The sequence below is a fragment of the Polyodon spathula genome, chromosome 8 (assembly GCF_017654505.1).
Source record: "Polyodon spathula isolate WHYD16114869_AA chromosome 8, ASM1765450v1, whole genome shotgun sequence".
In the NCBI taxonomy this organism is placed as follows: Eukaryota; Metazoa; Chordata; class Actinopteri; order Acipenseriformes; family Polyodontidae; genus Polyodon; species Polyodon spathula.
Window position 1 is genome coordinate 29,413,902 of NC_054541.1, and position 19,366 is coordinate 29,433,267.

At 41.5% G+C, this 19,366-nt stretch overlaps 1 protein-coding gene across 1 annotated transcript in view; it reads right to left on the reverse strand.

The window, feature by feature from the left end:
* Positions 1-19,366, reverse strand: part of sema3c (sema domain, immunoglobulin domain (Ig), short basic domain, secreted, (semaphorin) 3C) — a 65,507-nt gene that overhangs the window by 43,700 nt on the left and 2,441 nt on the right. Inside the window, exon 2 of the mRNA XM_041257513.1 lies at positions 14,529-14,672. Within this exon, the coding sequence (XP_041113447.1) occupies positions 14,529-14,634 (106 nt within the window). The 5' untranslated portion in view covers positions 14,635-14,672. The remainder of the gene's footprint in view (positions 1-14,528; positions 14,673-19,366) is intronic.

Here is a 19,366-nt window from a genome sequence, read left to right on the forward strand (position 1 = left end):
CAGTTGGCTCCAGACCCTCACAATTCTCTGTGTAAAAAAGGGCCTCCTATTTTCTGTTCTGAATGCCCCTTTGTCTAATCTCTATTTGTGACCCCTGGTCCTTGTTTATTTTTTCAGGTCGAAAAAGTCCCTTGGGTCAACATTGTCAACACATTTTATAATTTTGAATGCTTGAATCAGGTCACTGCGTAGTTTTCTTTGTTCAAGACTGAATAGATTCTGAGTAAATTATTTTAGCCTGTCTGCATATGACATGCCTTTTAAACCTGGAGTAATTCTGGTTGCTCTTCTTTGCACTCTTTCTAGAGCAGCAATATCCTTTTTGTAGCGAGTTGACCAGAACTGAACACAATATTCTAGATGAGGTCTTACTAATGCATTGTACAGTTTTAACATTACTTCCCTTGATTTAAATTCTTACCCCCAGTTAATCATTTTAGGGATTTGCTCTGTGTTTCCTGTGATCCTAATTAAGAATGCTGCCTGAAGGGTAATTTTTTTGTCAGAAAATGCAGTGCCGTTATTTCCACAATGTTGTAGGACTGGAGCTGTTCCCTCATCCTGTTAGGAGTGGAGTGCCGTCCAAGTAATGTTGAATTGAAACATGTTTTTCAAAGCAATTTTTTTGTTTTGTTTTGTTTATTTGTCATCAGTTATGATACCTATTAACATGATTCATATTAAATGAAGACTGTTGCACAAAAATAACGTCATGCTATATTTGCAATTTCACACTCCTGGTTATCCTAAGAAAAGAAAAACAACCTCTAAGAGGCCTGCACTATTTTAATATGTGCTTGATTTAAAACTGCACATATCAGATCTACATAGCAAATGGAATGGCAAAACAGACCAGAACAATATAAAGATATTAAAGTGATTATAATCTGAAGGTATGTGGTTTAAGTCTCAAGGGGGTAATACAGACTTATCCAATTTTATACATACCATGTTGTCTGAGAAAAGTTGGCAGGAGTCTTTAAACACATAACTTCATTAAAATTTTGATTGACTTTAGTAGGATTCAATAATATAATGTAACTATGTTGACTAAACATTTGTCTCTGGTCGTAGAGAAGTCAGTATGCAATTCTTTTATCCCAGTTTATTTCTACAATACACAATGCCATACGTTTATATAAACCTGCTGCTGTGAACATGCATTGAGTAAAACTGTTGGTGATATAATGGCCTGCAGGCTATCATTCTTCCCCTTACAAAACCAATAATATGAGACTGTGATATTTAGACGAACATTCCACTGTCAGTGATATTGAGAATAACAAATAAAATGATTTGCAGATCATGTTTTAGTGCCTACTGATGCACAGATTAAATGACTAGTTGGCATAATAGTAACATCTGCTCTGTTTTACGTCCAGGAAATACAATTTTTATTTCAAGCACTAGCAATTAGAATAGAATGCAAACTAATAACCAGCCACTAGTGTTTAAAAAATCCTGTTGTTTTTTTGGTTTTTATAGTGTATAATGGTAATTGTAATATACTGCGGGCTAAATTCTGAGACATATACACACACACACACACACACACACACACACACACACACACACACACACACACACACACACAGTACTTTGCAAAAGTTTTAGGCAGGTGTGAAAAAATGCTGTAAAGTAAGAATGCTTTCAAAAATAGACATGTTAATAGATTATATTTATCAATTAACTAAATGCAAAGTGAGTGAACAGAAGAAAAATCTACATCAAATCCATATTTGGTGTGACCACCCTTTGCCTTCAAAACAACATCAATTCTTCTAGGTACACTTGCACACAGTTTTTGAAGGAACTCGGCAGGTAGGTTGGCCCAAACATCTTGGAGAACGAAACATCTAAAATACATTGCACAGTACACTATATATATATATATATATATATATATATATATATATATATATATATATATATATATATTAAATCTGATAAATATAGGATATGTCATTGTAAGGGGGAATTTCATTTGTTACTGGCGGCCAGGTCTGTCCTTACATTAAGGGAATGCATAATAACAAAATAAATGACTCCAGACTTATTCTGAGTCTAAATTTGCACTTTATAGTGTCCTTTTAAACTTTTAAGAACCTCAGGGATTGTAATAGGAGAGAAGTGCTTTGTGACTTAGAAAGTGGACAGGTTTTCCCTTGGCTCATGGAAAGCTGCCCTCATGGAGGTGAAACCAAAATGGTCAGCCTCCAAGGCTGGAAAGCAAGCGTTACTACACACAAGGGGAACTGAAATAGGATAGCGTACACATAGAAGAGATGAAAAGAAGCCCAAAGTTCTCCGCAGCTTACAAGGGTTGCCTACGGAGATCGACGTGGTCAGACTTTTAAGGTGAGTAGAACTTCGATACCCTTGCGGGGAGACTGGAATGTTGGAAAAGAGAAAAGAAATGACATGCAAAAAGGGCCAGGTGTTTTTTTACCTAATCTGATGAGGAATTAAAGACTTATATCGCTGCTCAGTGGAGAAGAAAAACCCACCCTGTAGGAGGAAACCTTTGGTTCTGCCGATGAGATGGCCTCCACTCTGGGTATGTTAACAATACTCTGTTGGGCCGAGAGAATAACGAATGTAAGACTCCACTGCAGTGGAATACCCCTTTTTTGATTAATAAATTGAATAAAATTGACAGGCGCAGCTATAATGGCTGAAGCGGGGGAAGGGAGAGCTGCTGGTTCTAAGTGAGTAATCCTGTTATGAGACCTATCCAGGCCATCGGAGATTGAAGAAACAGCAGAGTTGGGAGGCTGAAAAAGTTACTTGAAATCATTGGTAATTTGGAGATGTAGAGAAGCTAAAGGATCAGGTAACAAGGCAGGCTGGAGATCTAAAAGCAGGATTGGGGGCACGCACATTGAGCAAAGAGCGACCGCTTAAAAGCCTGGTTTGCTGAACTGAGATATGAGGATATATTTAAATATGTTTTATTTTAAAGGGAGTTTTAAAAAGCTTGTCAAAGAGCCAGTCTTTAATGATAACCTGAGCTGGAGAAGCATTCCGGAGGCAAAGATGTTTAGAGTGGCAGGGAGGATTTGTAGCATCAGAAGCCTGGGTGACCGAGACAGTAGGAACGTGAGTAGCAGGATCATCAGAGATTGAGTCACCAGGTCAGGTGGTGGCAAGCTAGGTGGGTCAACAGGAGAAGCAGTAGGATGGACAGATTTCTTTGAACATTTTTTGCTTGTATTTTGAGTTGAAGGATGTCAACTCTAGATTTAGATTCAGAAGAAAAAGAAAAGTTTGGCGAGTAGCCAGTTTATATCTAAATTGATAATCTGCAGGGCTATGTAGTGATCCACAAACAAAAAAGCAAGGCAAAGAATAGGGGCGAGACTTGGGTTTTAAATAAAGATTGACAGATATGTTTGGGTTGGACGTAACTATGTTACATAAATAGGTTTCCTTTTTAAAACGTTTAAAATATTAAGTCTATTTATAATGTTATTTTCATGTTTTAAACTTAAACATGGGTAATCAATTATTTTACAAAAACCCTTGGCTTTTATGATTCCTTAATACTTCATTAAAACCAGTAAGAATTAATTACGATTCACCAGATGGCTGTTTTATGTTCAAATATTTGATTTCAACATTTGGCAAAAACAACAGGCAGAGCTCCAGCCCAACTGTTCAACTGGTTTTTGTTGTTTATTTCTACACTAGTGATTTTACCCAGGGATTTGGTTAGAAGCCTACAGAGCATTTTATAAAACATTATGACAGACATCATTTGACTAGAATCAATTACACAGAGGTATGTCAACAAATATGTGGTCTATCACTGGATTGTCTCACCATGTCTGGTCCCTGTAACTTGGAATGCTTTATCTTTTAGGGATAAAGCTAGATTGAAATATTCTACCTGATACAAAATACTACTCCATTTCATTGCAAAATCAGATGAGAAAACGCAACCTATTTCCTGCAATTTATTTGTAGTTGCTAAAATACAATCTCTTGAACTAACTAGGCCAGGCCTTTAAGCTTCAAGGTACTGTTTTGTTGTAACTGTAAGTAAGCCTTTGCATCGTACACTGGGTAGCATCGTAGGCACCCATTGCGTAGAAAGGTGTTCACGTCTATGCTCGTAATATCATTTTTCTTTTTTTTAAAGTTTGATTTACTTTTAAATTTGAATTCCTTTTCGTGCAATACATTTATTTTTAAATAGGTTTGATATATACATTTTTGCAAGATTCCTGAAACTTCCATTGTACAATGAATCTTGGCACATGGTTTGATAGTCCGGTTTACTGAAACGAACACATAGAGCAACGTTCGCAAACCCCTAAGGCAACCGCAAAACACTTTTGGGGACAGTTAGTTCACCAAAATCATGCGCACATATTGGCAAACAGACTTTGCCCAGCTGTGATTTAGCACCTGTGTTTTAAGTTAGCGTTAGCGCTGGACATGGGCTGCACTTTAGGGGAGTGTCCTCATTTACATACAACTGTCGCGTTTAGCAAACCATCAACAGCTGCTAGTGTATGTGATTCAATTGACATGTCAAACCAGATCTAAACTGTCTGCAAATTACAACTGTGAGCAATTGTGTGGTTGAATATGAATACAGCTGAAACTACCAGGGAAGAGAGGAAAAAAGAGAAATACAATAAATATGAAGTGTACACTGGATTTCTACATGGCCAGACAAAGAGAGGAGGAGATATCCCCAAATATTTAGAAGTCACCTGACTTTTCTGAGCCTGTCTGACACACAATGTAAGCAGCAATTTCGCCTTAACAGACAAACAATCACTGACATCTGCCAACTGCTTCAGACTGACCTGGAAGGAGACATGCGGCAAGCACACTGTTTGCCTGTAGCACTAAGAGAACCCTCCTCATAATTCACTATTTGATGTGAGTTAGCACACGTATGAGACCTAACTTCTAAATCACATTTTCGTGCGCTATCACAGCGTGTGACGGAAAGATGAGTTCTGGTGATAAATCTTCCTCCCAACCTGTGAGGGCGCTAAAGAACGGGAGGAGAAGCATCTGGAAGGGCTGGCCTGACAGTTCGTTTCCGGGTCAGGGAAGTGGGTCAGCCTGGATGGAAGCGCGACTCTGTTGTAAGACCGTATTGATTTGAGAGATAAACGAGAGGCAGCTGCAAGTAATAAGGCAGCTGCAACCGTTTATCTTGATATCATGCGGGATTACATATAGGGGCCAGGGTAACGCTGGTCTTTTCCTTCGTTTGGGTTAACGCTTGGAGAGAGAAGGAGCGAGAGAGGAGCTCTCGTTGTAAAGAGAATTACGTGTTGTGTTTTGTTGTGTTTGTTTGTAATTGTCTGCGTTTTGCACCACCAGACAGTTAACTCACCGGTCCGGAGCTGTCGACCAGGGTCAGCACAATCCGGATCACCACTGCACGGAACCGTCACGAAATACAGTGTCTTCACCCACCACAAGCACGTCTGCACTCACCCAGGACTGGTGACCGTGTGTTCGTTTTTGTTCGGGACTGTGTCTGTATTATTGCTATCCCCGTGCTTTACACATTGTTGTGTATAGCCGGGGATTTATTATTTAACGGTCACCAGACCTGGATTATAAATAAAAGCACCTTGTCACTGGAAACTGTTGTCTGCCTGTCACTCCTGCATCGCATCACCGTTATACCTGTTCCCCTCCACTAGCCACTTTGCCACACGTGGTGTCAGAACACGGGACTATGGACCGCAACGCGCTGGCGGAGTTGCTGCAGGCACTGGAGACCAGACGGGATGCAGAGGAGAGACGGAGGGAGGAGCGCTATACGGCGCTCATTGAACGGGTAGGGCTGATCGTTGCTGCAGGAGCGACCCCTACCGGAACATCATTGATGTCGGCCCCGAAGGCACGGGCCATGAAAATGACGGCGGAGGATGATCCGGAGGCATTTTTGGTGGCGTTCGAGCGGCTGGCAACCGCGGCGGGATGGCCTCGGGAGTTCTGGGCAAGCCAGCTAGGACCTTGCCTGATCGGGGAAGCGCAGGCAGCTTACCAAGCCCTGAGCGACCAGTACGCCACTGACTATGACCTAGTCAAGCAGGCTATCCTCCGTCGTCTCAACATCACCGCGGAGACCCACCGGACGCGGTTCCGCGAGTACCGGAGAGCCCCGGAGACACGCCCCAGGGTGGTGGCACAGCGGTTGTGCGACCACATGGTCCATTGGCTGACCCCAGAGAAGAAGACCGCTCAACAAATGGGGGAAGCCATTGTGGTGGAACAATTCTGCCATGTGGTCGGCGCCGAAACTCAGGCGTGGGTACGGCGCCACAACCCTGACACCCTGGAGGAGGCGGTCAAATTGGCCGAAGATTTTGAGGACTCTTTGACGTCAGCCCGGGTCGGGATCCTGTCAGCCCCTGCCCTGCTCAGGAACCAACCTCTCCCTCCCTCTCCTCCAACACCACCACCATCACCCTCGGTCCCGGCACCCAGACCTCCCAGACCGCCGACCCCGTTGGGCCCCCTTGCCTCCCCCCCATGGAGACCGAGGATGGCCCCCAGCTGGGGTAGAGGTGTTGCCCCTGCCCCGTTGCCCTACCAGCAGCGGGACAGATATTTAACCTATGCCCCCTCTGTCCCTCCACTCTGTTTTAGGTGTAACCAGCCAGGACATAGGGCCAGGTCATGCCCCGCTGCTATGGAGTGTGACGTGGCTGCATGCAACTGGACACCTGGAACGGGTAAGCAGGGGGAAAACGGTTGGGAGGGGCCCTGTCTGATTGACGTGGTTTTAGGGAATGTGAAAACCCACGCGTTAGTGGACACAGGGTGTGAGCAGACCTTGATCAGGACAGCTCTCTTGGGCGGTATGTCGTGGCGGCCACAAGGTCAGGTGGCCATCTCCTGTATCCATGGAGACACGGCGGCATACCCCACCCTAAAAGTATATTTATCGGTAGGACCGATAAAACGTCACCTTGTAGTCGGGGTGGCGGAAAGGTTGCCGCACCCAGTTATTCTGGGCCGAGACTGGCCAAAATTCAAAGAATTGGTGCAAATAATGGCAGTCTCAGCCACACACGTAAACGTGGCAGAAAAAGGGAAAAAGGAACGGATTGGTGATGTGTTTCCTTTTCATCCTGAAATGTTTTCCCCTCTGTTCCGTCCTAGAAAAACAAATAAGGAGAGACGGACCGCGAAATGGGAGGGAGCGTCTTTGAGACAAGGCTGGGGTCTGGTGGGAGAGTGCTGTAATGGTAACAAACGCCAGTCGAAGGGAGTGGGAACGCAGTGCGACCGAGAGAGCGAGGTTACTGGGCCGACTAGGGCAGAGGTTATTCCAGCCCCTCTCAATATACCGGACCCGTGGTACTCAAGCGCGGACCTAGTGTGGGGCCAAAAGAACGACCCGTCACTGGTGCACGCTTGGGGGCAGGTCCGGTCCATTGAAGGTAAGGATGTTGATGGCGCTGGGCCGCTAGTATATCCACATTTCAGTATAAAGGGGCAATTACTATATAGGGTAAACCTAGCCGCGGGCACAGGACAGCCTGTAACACAATTATTGGTTCCCCCGTCTTGTCGGACCGAGGTCATGAGGCTGGCGCATGATATCCCTTTTGCGGGGCACCTCGGAGCCGAGAAGACGAGGGAGCGAATATTGGCTCGATTCTATTGGCTCGGTCTTCATACTGATGTGTCGAAATATGTAGCCACATGCCCAGACTGCCAGCGAGTAGCGCCAGGTCGAGTGCGCCCCGCTCCTTTGGTCCCACTGCCGATTATTTCCACTCCGTTCGAGCGCATTGCAATGGACATAATGGGCCCTTTGCTACCTTCTGACTCTGGGTATACGCATATATTAGTAGTGGTGGATTATGCAACGCGATACCCAGAGGCAGTTCCATTGAGGTCCACTAGTGCAGCTGCAATAGCCACCGAGTTAGCGCAGATTATGGCTAGAGTAGGGATCCCCAAGGAGATTTTGACTGATCACGGAACCAATTTTTTGTCCAATACGTTACAGCAGGTGTACAAAATATTAAAAATACGTCCCATCAGGACGTCCGTTTATCATCCACAATCGGACGGTTTGGTTGAACGTTTTAATCAGACCTTAAAGTCGATGCTGAGGCGATTTGTAACACAGGAGCAGAAACATTGGGCATCGCTTCTTCCCTACCTCCTTTTTGCGGTGAGAGAAGTGCCGCAGAGTTCAACGGGGTTCTCCCCCTTTGAGCTCCTGTACGGCCGGCAGCCTCGCGGCATTCTCGACCTGCTGAGGGAGGGGTGGGAGGAGCACAAAGGCTCGTCTAAAAATGTAGTGAAGTATGTGCTCCTACTACGAGATCGGCTGGATTTGGTCGGTCGTTTGGCCCAAGACAACCTCAGATCGGCTCAGCACCGACAACAGCAGCATTACAACAAAAATGCACGGATTCGAACCTTTCGACCAGGGGACAAGGTAATGCTGCTACTTCCCTCATCTGAATCGAAACTGTGTGCTAAATGGCAGGGGCCGTATGAGGTGATTCGGGCTATAGGGAAAGTAAATTATGAAATTAGACAGCCCGATCGCCGAAATGAACGTGAAATTTATCATGTCAATTTATTAAAGCCCTGGCAGGCAAGGGAGGTCTTATTTATAGCCCCAGGCAATATGGAGGATGATTTAGGTCCCTGTCCAGAGACCCCGAGCACAAGAGCGATTTCTATGGGGGAACAATTGGTTCCGGATCAGCAAAGAGAGCTGCGTAAGCTTATTGAGGAGTTCAGCGATGTTTTTTCTGACGTGCCCGGCAGGACAAACTTAGTTGAATATGACATTATCTCTCCACCAGGTGTCACAGTGCGAGAGAGACCGTACCGGATCCCGGAAAGTCGACGAAGTGGCGTTCGCAAAGAGGTATGTGATATGCTCGAGCTTGGGGTGATTGAGCCTTCCAGGAGCGAGTGGTGCAGTCCGATCGTCATAGTGGCTAAGAAAGACGGCACCAACCGCTTCTGTGTGGATTTCAGAAAGGTGAACGCTATTGCTAAGTTCGATGCATATCCCATGCCTCGGGTCGACGAACTTTTAGACAGACTGGGAAAAGCGAGGTTTATTTCCACTCTGGACCTGACGAAGGGATACTGGCAAATCCCTTTAACCCGCAGCTCCAGAGAGAAAACCGCATTTTCAACACCAGAAGGGCTGTTCCACTTTAAAACCATGCCGTTTGGGCTACATGGTGCGCCCGCTGCCTTTCAGAGACTGATGGATCAGGTTTTACGCCCACATCATGAATATGCAGCAGCGTATATTGATGACGTGGTGATATACAGCTCCACCTGGCGAGAGCATTTGGCTAGGGTTGCAGCCGTTCTTCAGTCTCTAAGGGCAGCCCGGCTGACAGCTAACTTGAGGAAATGTGCGTTTGCCAAAACAGAGACTCAATATTTGGGATTTTTAATGGGGAATGGAAGGGTGAGACCTGTAGTCACCAAAATCCAGGCTTTGGTTGATGCAGCGATCCCCAAAACCAAGACTCAGGTGAGGTCACTACTGGGCTTAGCCGGTTATTACCGCCGCTTCATCCCCGAGTACGCCACAGTGGTTAACCCGTTAGTCGACCTCACCAAAAAGAGTGCTCCAAATTTAATTAAATGGTCAGCTGAGTGTCAGGGAGCGTTTGATACTATTAAGCGTACACTTTGCCAGGCCCCCACTCTTATTACTCCAGATTTCACCAAGAGATTCATCCTCCACACCGACGCATCGAATGTAGGTTTGGGTGCAGTCTTGTCCCAAAAAGTAGCTGGAGTAGAGCACCCGATATTATACCTCAGTAAAAAAATGTTACCTCGGGAACGCAACTACTCCGTAGTCGAAAAAGAGTGTTTGGCCATTAAATGGGCTACTCACTCTTTACGATACTACCTGCTGGGACACTCATTTGATCTGGTCACAGACCACGCCCCACTCAAGTGGTTAAGCACAATGAAGGACAGCAATGCCCGGATAACTCGGTGGTATCTGGCATTGCAGCCCTTCATGTACCACATGGTACACCGTGCGGGGAAAGACCACCAAAATGCGGATTATTTTTCCCGGGAGGGGGGAGTAATGGGGAAGGTAGATTTAGCCGAGTGTTCCTTCGGCTCCACTCTGAGCGGTGGGATATGTGACGGAAAGATGAGTTCTGGTGATAAATCTTCCTCCCAACCTGTGAGGGCGCTAAAGAACGGGAGGAGAAGTATCTGGAAGGGCTGGCCTGACAGTTCGTTTCCGGGTCAGGGAAGTGGGTCAGCCTGGATGGAAGCGCGACTCTGTTGTAAGACCGTATTGATTTGAAAGGTAAACGAGAGGCAGCTGCAAGTAATAAGGCAGCTGCAACCGTTTACCTAGATATCATGCGGGATTACATATAGGGGCCAGGGTAACGCTGATCTTTTCCTTCGTTTGGGTTAACGCTTGGAGAGAGAAGGAGCGAGAGAGGAGCTCTCGTTGTAAAGAGAATTACGTGTTGTGTTTTGTTGTGTTTGTTTGTAATTGTCTGCGTTTTGCACCACCAGACAGTTAACTCACCGGTCCGGAGCTGTCGACCAGGGTCAGCACAATCCGGATCACCACTGCACGGAACCGTCACGAAATACAGTGTTTTCACCCACCACAAGCACGTCTGCACTCACCCAGGACTGGTGACCGTGTGTTCGTTTCGTTCGGGACTGTGTCTGTATTATTGCTATCCCCGTGCTTTACACATTGTTGTGTATAGCCGGGGATTTATTATTTAACGGTCACCAGACCTGGATTATAAATAAAAGCACCTTGTCACTGGAAACTGTTGTCTGCCTGTCACTCCTGCATCGCATCACCGTTATACCTGTTCCCCTCCACTAGCCACTTTGCCACACAGCGGTTCAGTAACGCTCTCATATTTGCCCAAGTGGAAGCAGCTGCACTAAATTGAGCCCATGCTCTTTCATGAGTTATGCTCTTCTATTTTTATCAAATCAGCTGTTTTAATTTTTATTCCCAGTTTTAATTAATGGCTTTATAAAAAAAACATGAACTAGATTCTCAAAGCTTTTAACTCCAAATAATCATTAGCTTGCTTCCAATGCTCTTCAAGCCTGATATCTGTTATTAGCTGTTGTCTAAATTCCTATTTCAGGTTTGACACCCTCATCCACAATGTTTAGAATTCACATCCTATCCTTTTATTTAATGTATTAAGCCTGTATTTAATGTATTTGCATTGTTTTTTTTTTACTGTTTGTATTAATGTATGCCCTGTATCTCACTGTATGTAATGTATTATGCATTGTTCCATCTTGTAAAGCGCTTTGTGATGGTGGTCCAGTATGAAAGGCTCTATATAAAATAAACATTGATTGATTGATTAGCACAAACCATAACCAAATCGGAAATAAACAAACCAGACATTTAATTGAGTATCTTTCAGAAAAAAAAAAATAACAGCACTTGCCAGAAAGTTGCAATCAATCTCTGCATACAATGACGTTATTAGTGATCTCATTCTAGGATTTGTGGCTGGCATTTTCATAGTCTGTATTGTAGGCAGTAAAATTTTCAATTGTTCTGCCTTTTAAAGAATTGTAGCTGTGACCACATTTCTGAAATTCTGGTTACAGATGAATGGCAGATATGGCATCTTAAAACTAACATTAGTTTCCATTTACACAAAAGCATGTGAATGAGTGATCAGTTCACGGACCAATGTGAAATGTGAATAATCACTGTGAACAATCACATTAAATTTAGGGGGGTTGCTAAGGGTTATGATAACTGTTTAAGATTATATTTTTTAGATCATAACATTACTGTAAAAATAGGCAAAAATTAAAACCCAGATATTATACAAAACTGTATGGATTACTTTATGCGGAAGGGGGTTTGGTTAAACCTACAAAGTCTTTAAGATTTCTGTCATAGTAATTCTTATAAAACATATTATTCAGGTAGAATCAATTACACAGAGGTTTGTGAACAAATATGTGGCCTATCACTGGATTGTTTCATCATGTCTATTGCCTATAGCTTGGAATGCTTTATCTTTTAGTACCAGGTATAAACCATAACAATTTCCCTGAAGGTCAGTGGGTGTCCTGCGATCCCACAAAAGAAGGCAATTGCCTCTTTACATCCAGGAACTTGGAAGAGTGGATGTCAGCAAGCTACTGGACTAGTGCACTGGAAAACAGTGGTAAACCTGTGTCTCATCTGCAACAAATCGTACACGCTGTAGTCTGTACAAGGCGAGCAACCTTAACCCTTAGCGGTCCATTTATTAAGCGCTTGTCAGATGCGTCAGGTTTAATTTAATTTCAACTCCGTAAAATTACATTTTTACGTAATGTTTTTTCTTTCAACTGAATGTTTATTATTATATTTTATTTGCATCAACCATTCTGTTGAGCAAGAAGGGACAACGGAGAACGAAATTATTATCTAGCAAAGAAAAAGATTCTGTACTTTAGCAAGTGTAATGAATCTGACTGAGTAAACTCCTGATCTAAGTATTGATTTTCCCTTTTCCAGTTTTGACTCAGCTTTTACCCTTTTTATGGACAACTAAAAGCTCTTAAACTACACGTTCAGTCACTTAAAACATAACTTAACTCAGATGCTTTGCATAGCGTTGCCTGACAATTATACCCCACGGATCGACTAATCAGGTTTCTGAGTTGGGGTGGTCACAATTCCACAGGTAGACGCCCTTTGAAAGCTTACAGGACTGATGAATCCTGAAACGCTATCCTGAACCTGAAACAGACTCATAATTTGTTCTATGAGAGAATGCAGCTAAAAACCATAATTTCATAAAAACACGAACAGCCAAGAAAAACACCCTTATCTTGCAATCTCTAATTTTAAAAACAAAACAATCTAACAAAATAAAAATGTGATTGAAGCTCAGTAACATAATACAAGCTCAATTGTGTATGTGCATGTCTACACTGGAAGGCATTTGGAAATATCTCAATATGAATTAAATATTGCACAGATGTATGTCTGCCAATAGTTAAAACTGGTCTCCATTACAAATGTATCTCATCTTCAGTTCTAATTCAGTGCACTAGATTGGCAATTTGATGACACTGTACTAAGATTCCAAGGCTCAGGGAAATAGTACCTACATTTTCATATTAAGATACCAATGCACACTATCACAATGATGTTAACCAACTGGTAACCCATTGCAGTGCCTTTAAACCTTAGCAGTGTCAGTGTGCTACTATATCAGAACCACTTTGCAGTGTCTGTTCCAAATCCATTGTGGTCACTGTGTTCTGCTAATGAATCTCCCAGGTTAGGGTGATATTTTTACAACTTTTCTGTAAGGGTTAAATCAAGGAGCTGGCAGTGGGAACACTGGCTGCAAAGCAACCAGTGACAAACTCAAGCAAAAAACACTGCTAACAATACTTTGACTGATTCAGCAATCCTACTACATTTATTCCATTCCTGTTTCCAAAACCTTAAGTTCATATTAGTTGAAAGTATGTTAACTGTTGCTTCCTGAACACAAGACTAGCAGATACAGTAGGGAATATGTAATGTGAAGAATAATTCATGTATGACAAGAAAGAGTGATGAGAATACAGTTATGACAGCAATGTATTGCAGTATGGTTTTAAAGCATACCATGGTAGCCTCATTCCTAAGCCAAGCCTGTATGCACATGAGCAAAACCGCAAAAAACATTCAAACGTGTTAATAGCGGTTGCAAATAGCACTCCAAGGCAGCAAAGCGAAGCAGGTCCCTTCAAAAGCAATGTCAAAATGATACATATTGTATCATACATCCTTACCACACTAGTACACGGCAAATGAATCTCACTTAAACAAGGACATCTTGATTGACTGTATCACCCCTCCATGCATTACTATTAAAAAAAATGATTTTCACAGGGAATCTGATGGAAGATAAAAGTTTCACTTTTCTTCTGCTTTTTCTGTACCTCTGTTTCTTCCTCTTGTTTTATTGTCAGAACATTTTCTGCTTATTGAGTTTATTAGTTATTCTCACAGGTTTTTAGACTGTATAATATAGGTACCAGTGTCTTATAAACAATTCATATTTTCATATTAAATATTACACCTTTAAAATGCACCAGAGTGAAGTAATTCATGAACATTTTCTATTACAATAGTGCTGGAAAATACTTGTTTCCTTATAGGTTGTAAGGAAAATACACCGCTTCAAAGTAATTGTAAAGGAGAAAAGAAAATATTATGTAACAAGAAACATCATAAATTTTACACAAACTTAACTGTGCAGAGGGCATGGCGTTAAGAAAGGGTGCCCAGATATTATAATTACAGTGATTGTATCATATCTCCTATGATTGACTGATTATTCCTTTTTTTATTCAATCTGCTTATTTGTTCCTGTGATTTTTCTTCATTTTATCCCACAATTTTTGTTTTATTGTCTTGGTCAAAAAAAGTTTAGCAGCACATCTAGACAGACATTTAGCTTAAAAAATCATTTTTAAATGACACCTTTGAAATGAGATGTGTAAATAAGACTTGAACTTTAGCTTACCTTCATATGTTAAGTAGACTCTTGGCATTGGCTGAGAAGATCCTAAGACACAGCTAGAGTGAAAAAGGATTCCAATAACCACTTGAAGCACTGCAGATTTTGCCATGTCATCTGGTTTTGTAAGTAACACCCAGCCTCCAGATCCTTCATAAATTAAAAAAAATAAATATATATATATATATATATATATATATATATATATATATATATATATATATATATATATATATATATATATATATATATATATATATTTATTTATTATATAGCAAAGCACATTTACACTAATGAGCATCTGTAGCCTATCCATGGTCATACATATTTCCATTAGTATGATGGCCTTCAACCTGCTTCTCCAACCCCCTCCAATCACACTGTGTATTCCAACTGCAGATCTTTCTGACCACTGCAACACACACGGGTGCACCATTTCAGAGCCTTTTCTCTTTAATTTACTCCTGTACATTTTACAAAACAACTGAATGCTATAACTCACTGCCTATTAAGAACACTCAGGTAATTTATTTCCCATGTTGTATCGTTAACATAGAATTAAAAGAAAGACTGGATTAAATTATATATATATATATATACACACACACACACACACACACACACACACACACACACACACATACACTAAATCTTGGCCAAAGACAAAATATTTTGAAGATTTAAAGGTATTATAAGAAATATTGAGCAGATATTATCATTATCAACTGTACTTACCATGTGCCAGTTAAAGTAAAAGTAAAGTATGATTGCATAAGACTTGTTTAAACACCAGCTGGTCTGAGGTTTAATCCACTGAGATTTGCACACATTACCATGACATAGGGGTTCTTTTAAAAAAAAAAAAAATTACGCCTTTCATAAAGAAAACAAAGAATCTGATATGTGTGTGCATGTGTGCGTGTGTGTGTGTGTGCGTGTTTTAGAGAAGCTATTGATAGTTTTAAGTGCATTTCCTCCAGATGTTACTAGATTGGTATTTTCTGACAGCTAACCCACTACTAAAGCAAACAGGGTTTATATAAGGGTGTGTATATCCAATGGCACGTGCTACACTAGATGTGGTTTTAACAGGGTAAATCAAGGTTAGAAATGGATGAAAGGCAGAGAAAGATACTTACAAGAAATACAAGAACAGCAGAGAATGTGATGAAATCCCAGTTTAAATTATCAGAGGTGTTTTAATATTTAAGAGTAGGTGCTACTGGTACTGTGAAACCAAATAAATACACAAATGGTAAAGAAGATGAAGATGTGCCAAATAATTTAATAAAAGGAGAACAATAATTGTATCAGATCCTGAGAGACAGACCGATCTATGAGGTTGTCAAGATTGAATACCTTATGTTAATGGATGATAACCCAGATAATAGCTCCACAATAAATATAATAATTGATAAATACTTTCAGTTAAACAGTGGTATATGAAGTCCACAACCAGCTAAAATGGTACAGCCAAAAGGAGACAGCTGAGCTGGCTGCCTCCTTTCTGTCCTGTCGGTATAATCCATTGCAGTTGCTTTGCAAATTATTGGCTGCTTATGATGATGTAAGGAACAAACAGAGCCAATGGGCAGCGGCAGTAATAGCTTTTAAAGTAAGTGAAAAGTCATCATGGGTGTGGGACTTTGACAGTCAACAACAAGTGTGAATAGGCAAGGCTTTTTGTCAAAAATAGATCAGGAAATAAAAAAAAAAAATGCATTTAAAACCAGACCTGTTTACAAGAGCAGAATTGTAATTAGCAATCAATATTATTCCTACTTAAGTTCTTTTTCAAATGCGCTCCTAAATTGATGTTTTCTGCAAGGTTTTTTTTAAGCCAAATTTTAGAACTTTGGCTTTTTATTTGTTGTTTGGCTCTGAAAATATAAATTGGCATTCTGGCATATTTTTGGCTTTTTCATCTTTGTCGAATTAATTTTATTTTTTTTAGTATTAACTTGAGATTTCTTCTTAAATGTAATCATAACATATATGTTACGATACTCATCCACGACACTAGATGGCGCACTAATCCCGACACACATCAAAACAATATTACCAGTCAAAAATACATAAACTTGTTTTTTTTTGTTGTTGTTGTTAACCAGTGTCCTTTAAGTTTTACTGCCCATCCTGATCCAGTTCCATTTTCATGGGTCACATGTTTGCTCACGAAAACCACATGACACTTGATACTAATTTGAAAATGACTTCCAAATGGAAAGGCAATTACGATAGAGGAAGGAGATATAATAATAGTTGGGAAGAAAATATGTTTCGGTTTCAAAAGCATCAGATGGCACAGAAAACACATTTTGTAAGCTGTGTAGTGTACCCATCCAGCCAAGAGCTTCTAATCTGTCTAATCATCAAAGCAGTGTAAAGCTCAGAAAGTTAATGGTGCATCCATTTCAAGGCCTCTGCCAGTTGTGCAAGTTTCTAGTGCCAATGAGGAAGTCAGACAAGTTGAAATCGAGTTAGCTGTCACCATGTCCTGTCACTGTGCTATTGTGACCATCGACCACCTCAGTGAAGTTATATCAAGACATGCTAAAGGAAGTAGCCTTGAAAAAATCCAACTCCACCAAGCAAAGTGCACACAGCTCATAACGAGTTGTTTCTCCTGCATTGAAAGTCAATGCTGATGTCAAGGTTAAGAGTTTTCTTTGCTCAATTAATAGCCAATAGATGTGTCCACTGATAAGCAAATGTGCGTGGTTGTAGGACATTTCAATGAGAAGGATTGCAAGATAGTTTCTGCTTTTGTCAATCCGCTTCCTGTTCTACAGGCAATGGGGGAAGATGTACTCAAAGCTGTGAAAGCATGCATTGAGAGTGTTGGCCTCAAGTTGTCAGACTGGCTGGGGTTTGGAAGCGATGGAGCATCAGTCACGGTGTGCGAAGACAATTCTGTTTGGTCGAGAATTGCTGCTAAAGCCCCGAATCGTATCCAGGTCAAATGCCTCTGCCATTCACTAGCTCTCAGCATTCAACATGCATTTAACAAGCTCCCTGCAAAGCTGGGCTTTCTGCTGGCTGAAATTCTTAATGGTTTTCAAAGAGCTCAGAGCAGCGAAAGTCATTCAAATCACTTTTTGACATCATGAATCGTGATGATGAGCGTAAAGGAACAGCCCTTCCTTTTGAAAAGCTCTCTACAACACAATAGCTGGTCAGGGGAAAAGTTATTTTTAACATCCTAATGAACTGGGAATAGCTAAAGGCCTACTTCATGTCAGCTGAGCTAGCTAGTAGCCATGATGCTCAGTATAAGGCAGGTATAATCTTGGAAATGCTTTGCGATCCAGTCAATTTCTTCTATTTCCATTTTGTGTCTCCACTCACAATGGAGTTTGAAAGCGTCAATACATTTTTTCAAGCTACCAATGCTGACCCTGAGGAAATGCGTAAGGAGTGCTACACACACAGTTAGATCCTGCGCAGCAGAGTTTGTGATGAGCATGGAAATTTTCTCCCTCCATAAAGAGTAGATTTTGGAGCAAAGTTTGAAGCCGAAGCCAAGAAGTATGTAACAGGTTATCAAAATTCAGCTCTTCATCAAGCAAAAGTTGATGAAATCAAATTGCGTTGCATGAATTTTCTTATGGAAGCCATACAGCAGGTAGAAATGTGTCTCCCAAGCCAGAGGGACTTAGTGGCTTACACCTCAGCAATGTCTTGAGCAAAACAGCAAAATTAGAAGGTAATAAAAAAGCAGTATAGGATGATTTTGCCAACAAACTGGTCAGAAGAATTGTTTTTTGATGGAGCTGTACCAGATGATACAGTTACCTTTTGGTCTGGGATTCTGAAGCATAAAAATCTGCTTAGACAAAATCTGTTCGAAGAGTTGGCCCACTGTGCACTGGCTTGTTTGGCAACTCCTTGAGCAACGCAGTTGTGGAGAGAATCTTTTCCCAGGTGACCTCAGTTAAAACCAAGCTTCGTAACAGCATGGTATTGCTGTTGATGAATTCGCTGGTGTGCATACTCATGATGTTGCACTTCCAAGATAAATTTTGTTGAAATGTTGTGGTCACCGAGCAAATGCTGGAGCTTTTCATCTCAAGTCAATTGTATGGAAAGGAGGAGTCAGAAGAGAACATTGCATCGGGTTCGAAGAGCATTGGGTCACGCTTTGAGAAAGATCTGTCAAATTTGGATATGGATTAAGTAAGTTTTTACCTTTACAGCTACCTGAGGTTTACAGATTCAGCTGTCTAAGGTTCTGCTTGATAACAACAAAATACATCCTTGCCACTTTTTTTTACTATTGTTATATATATATAATATATATATATATATATGATATATATATCTATATATATATATATATATATAGAAGACTTAATTAAAAAAGCATCATTAGCATTATTCGTTTTACACAAAAGCATCTATGTGTTGTTACAAAACAAAAACAAATGGAATATAAAAAAAAGATAATGGACACAGTTACATTGTATGGTGTTGAAAATGTACATTTTTCTATTTTTGTCTCAGGTTCTGCTTAATGCACTTTCCCTGTTTTTGCTTAATAAAGTTATTCTGTACCATTATCCCATTGCTCTTCTTTACACAGTGGAATTTTAGCATTACTGCCCTCTGCAGAAGCCCGGTCGCACACTACTCTAGACACTAAAACCAGCATGCTCACAGCACGAGCATCTAGAGAGCAGCAAGCGGGTCTCTGACAAGGTCAATACTCCATGCTTTGTTTTTTCAGGGGTGTAGCAGGGAGAGATCTGTGCTGACTCTGCTGGCGTGTTCACGGGCTGCAGGAAGAGGACGGCAGTCGCCCAACAACCGCCTGTGAGTCATAGCAGTGACACAGGGAGGTGGGA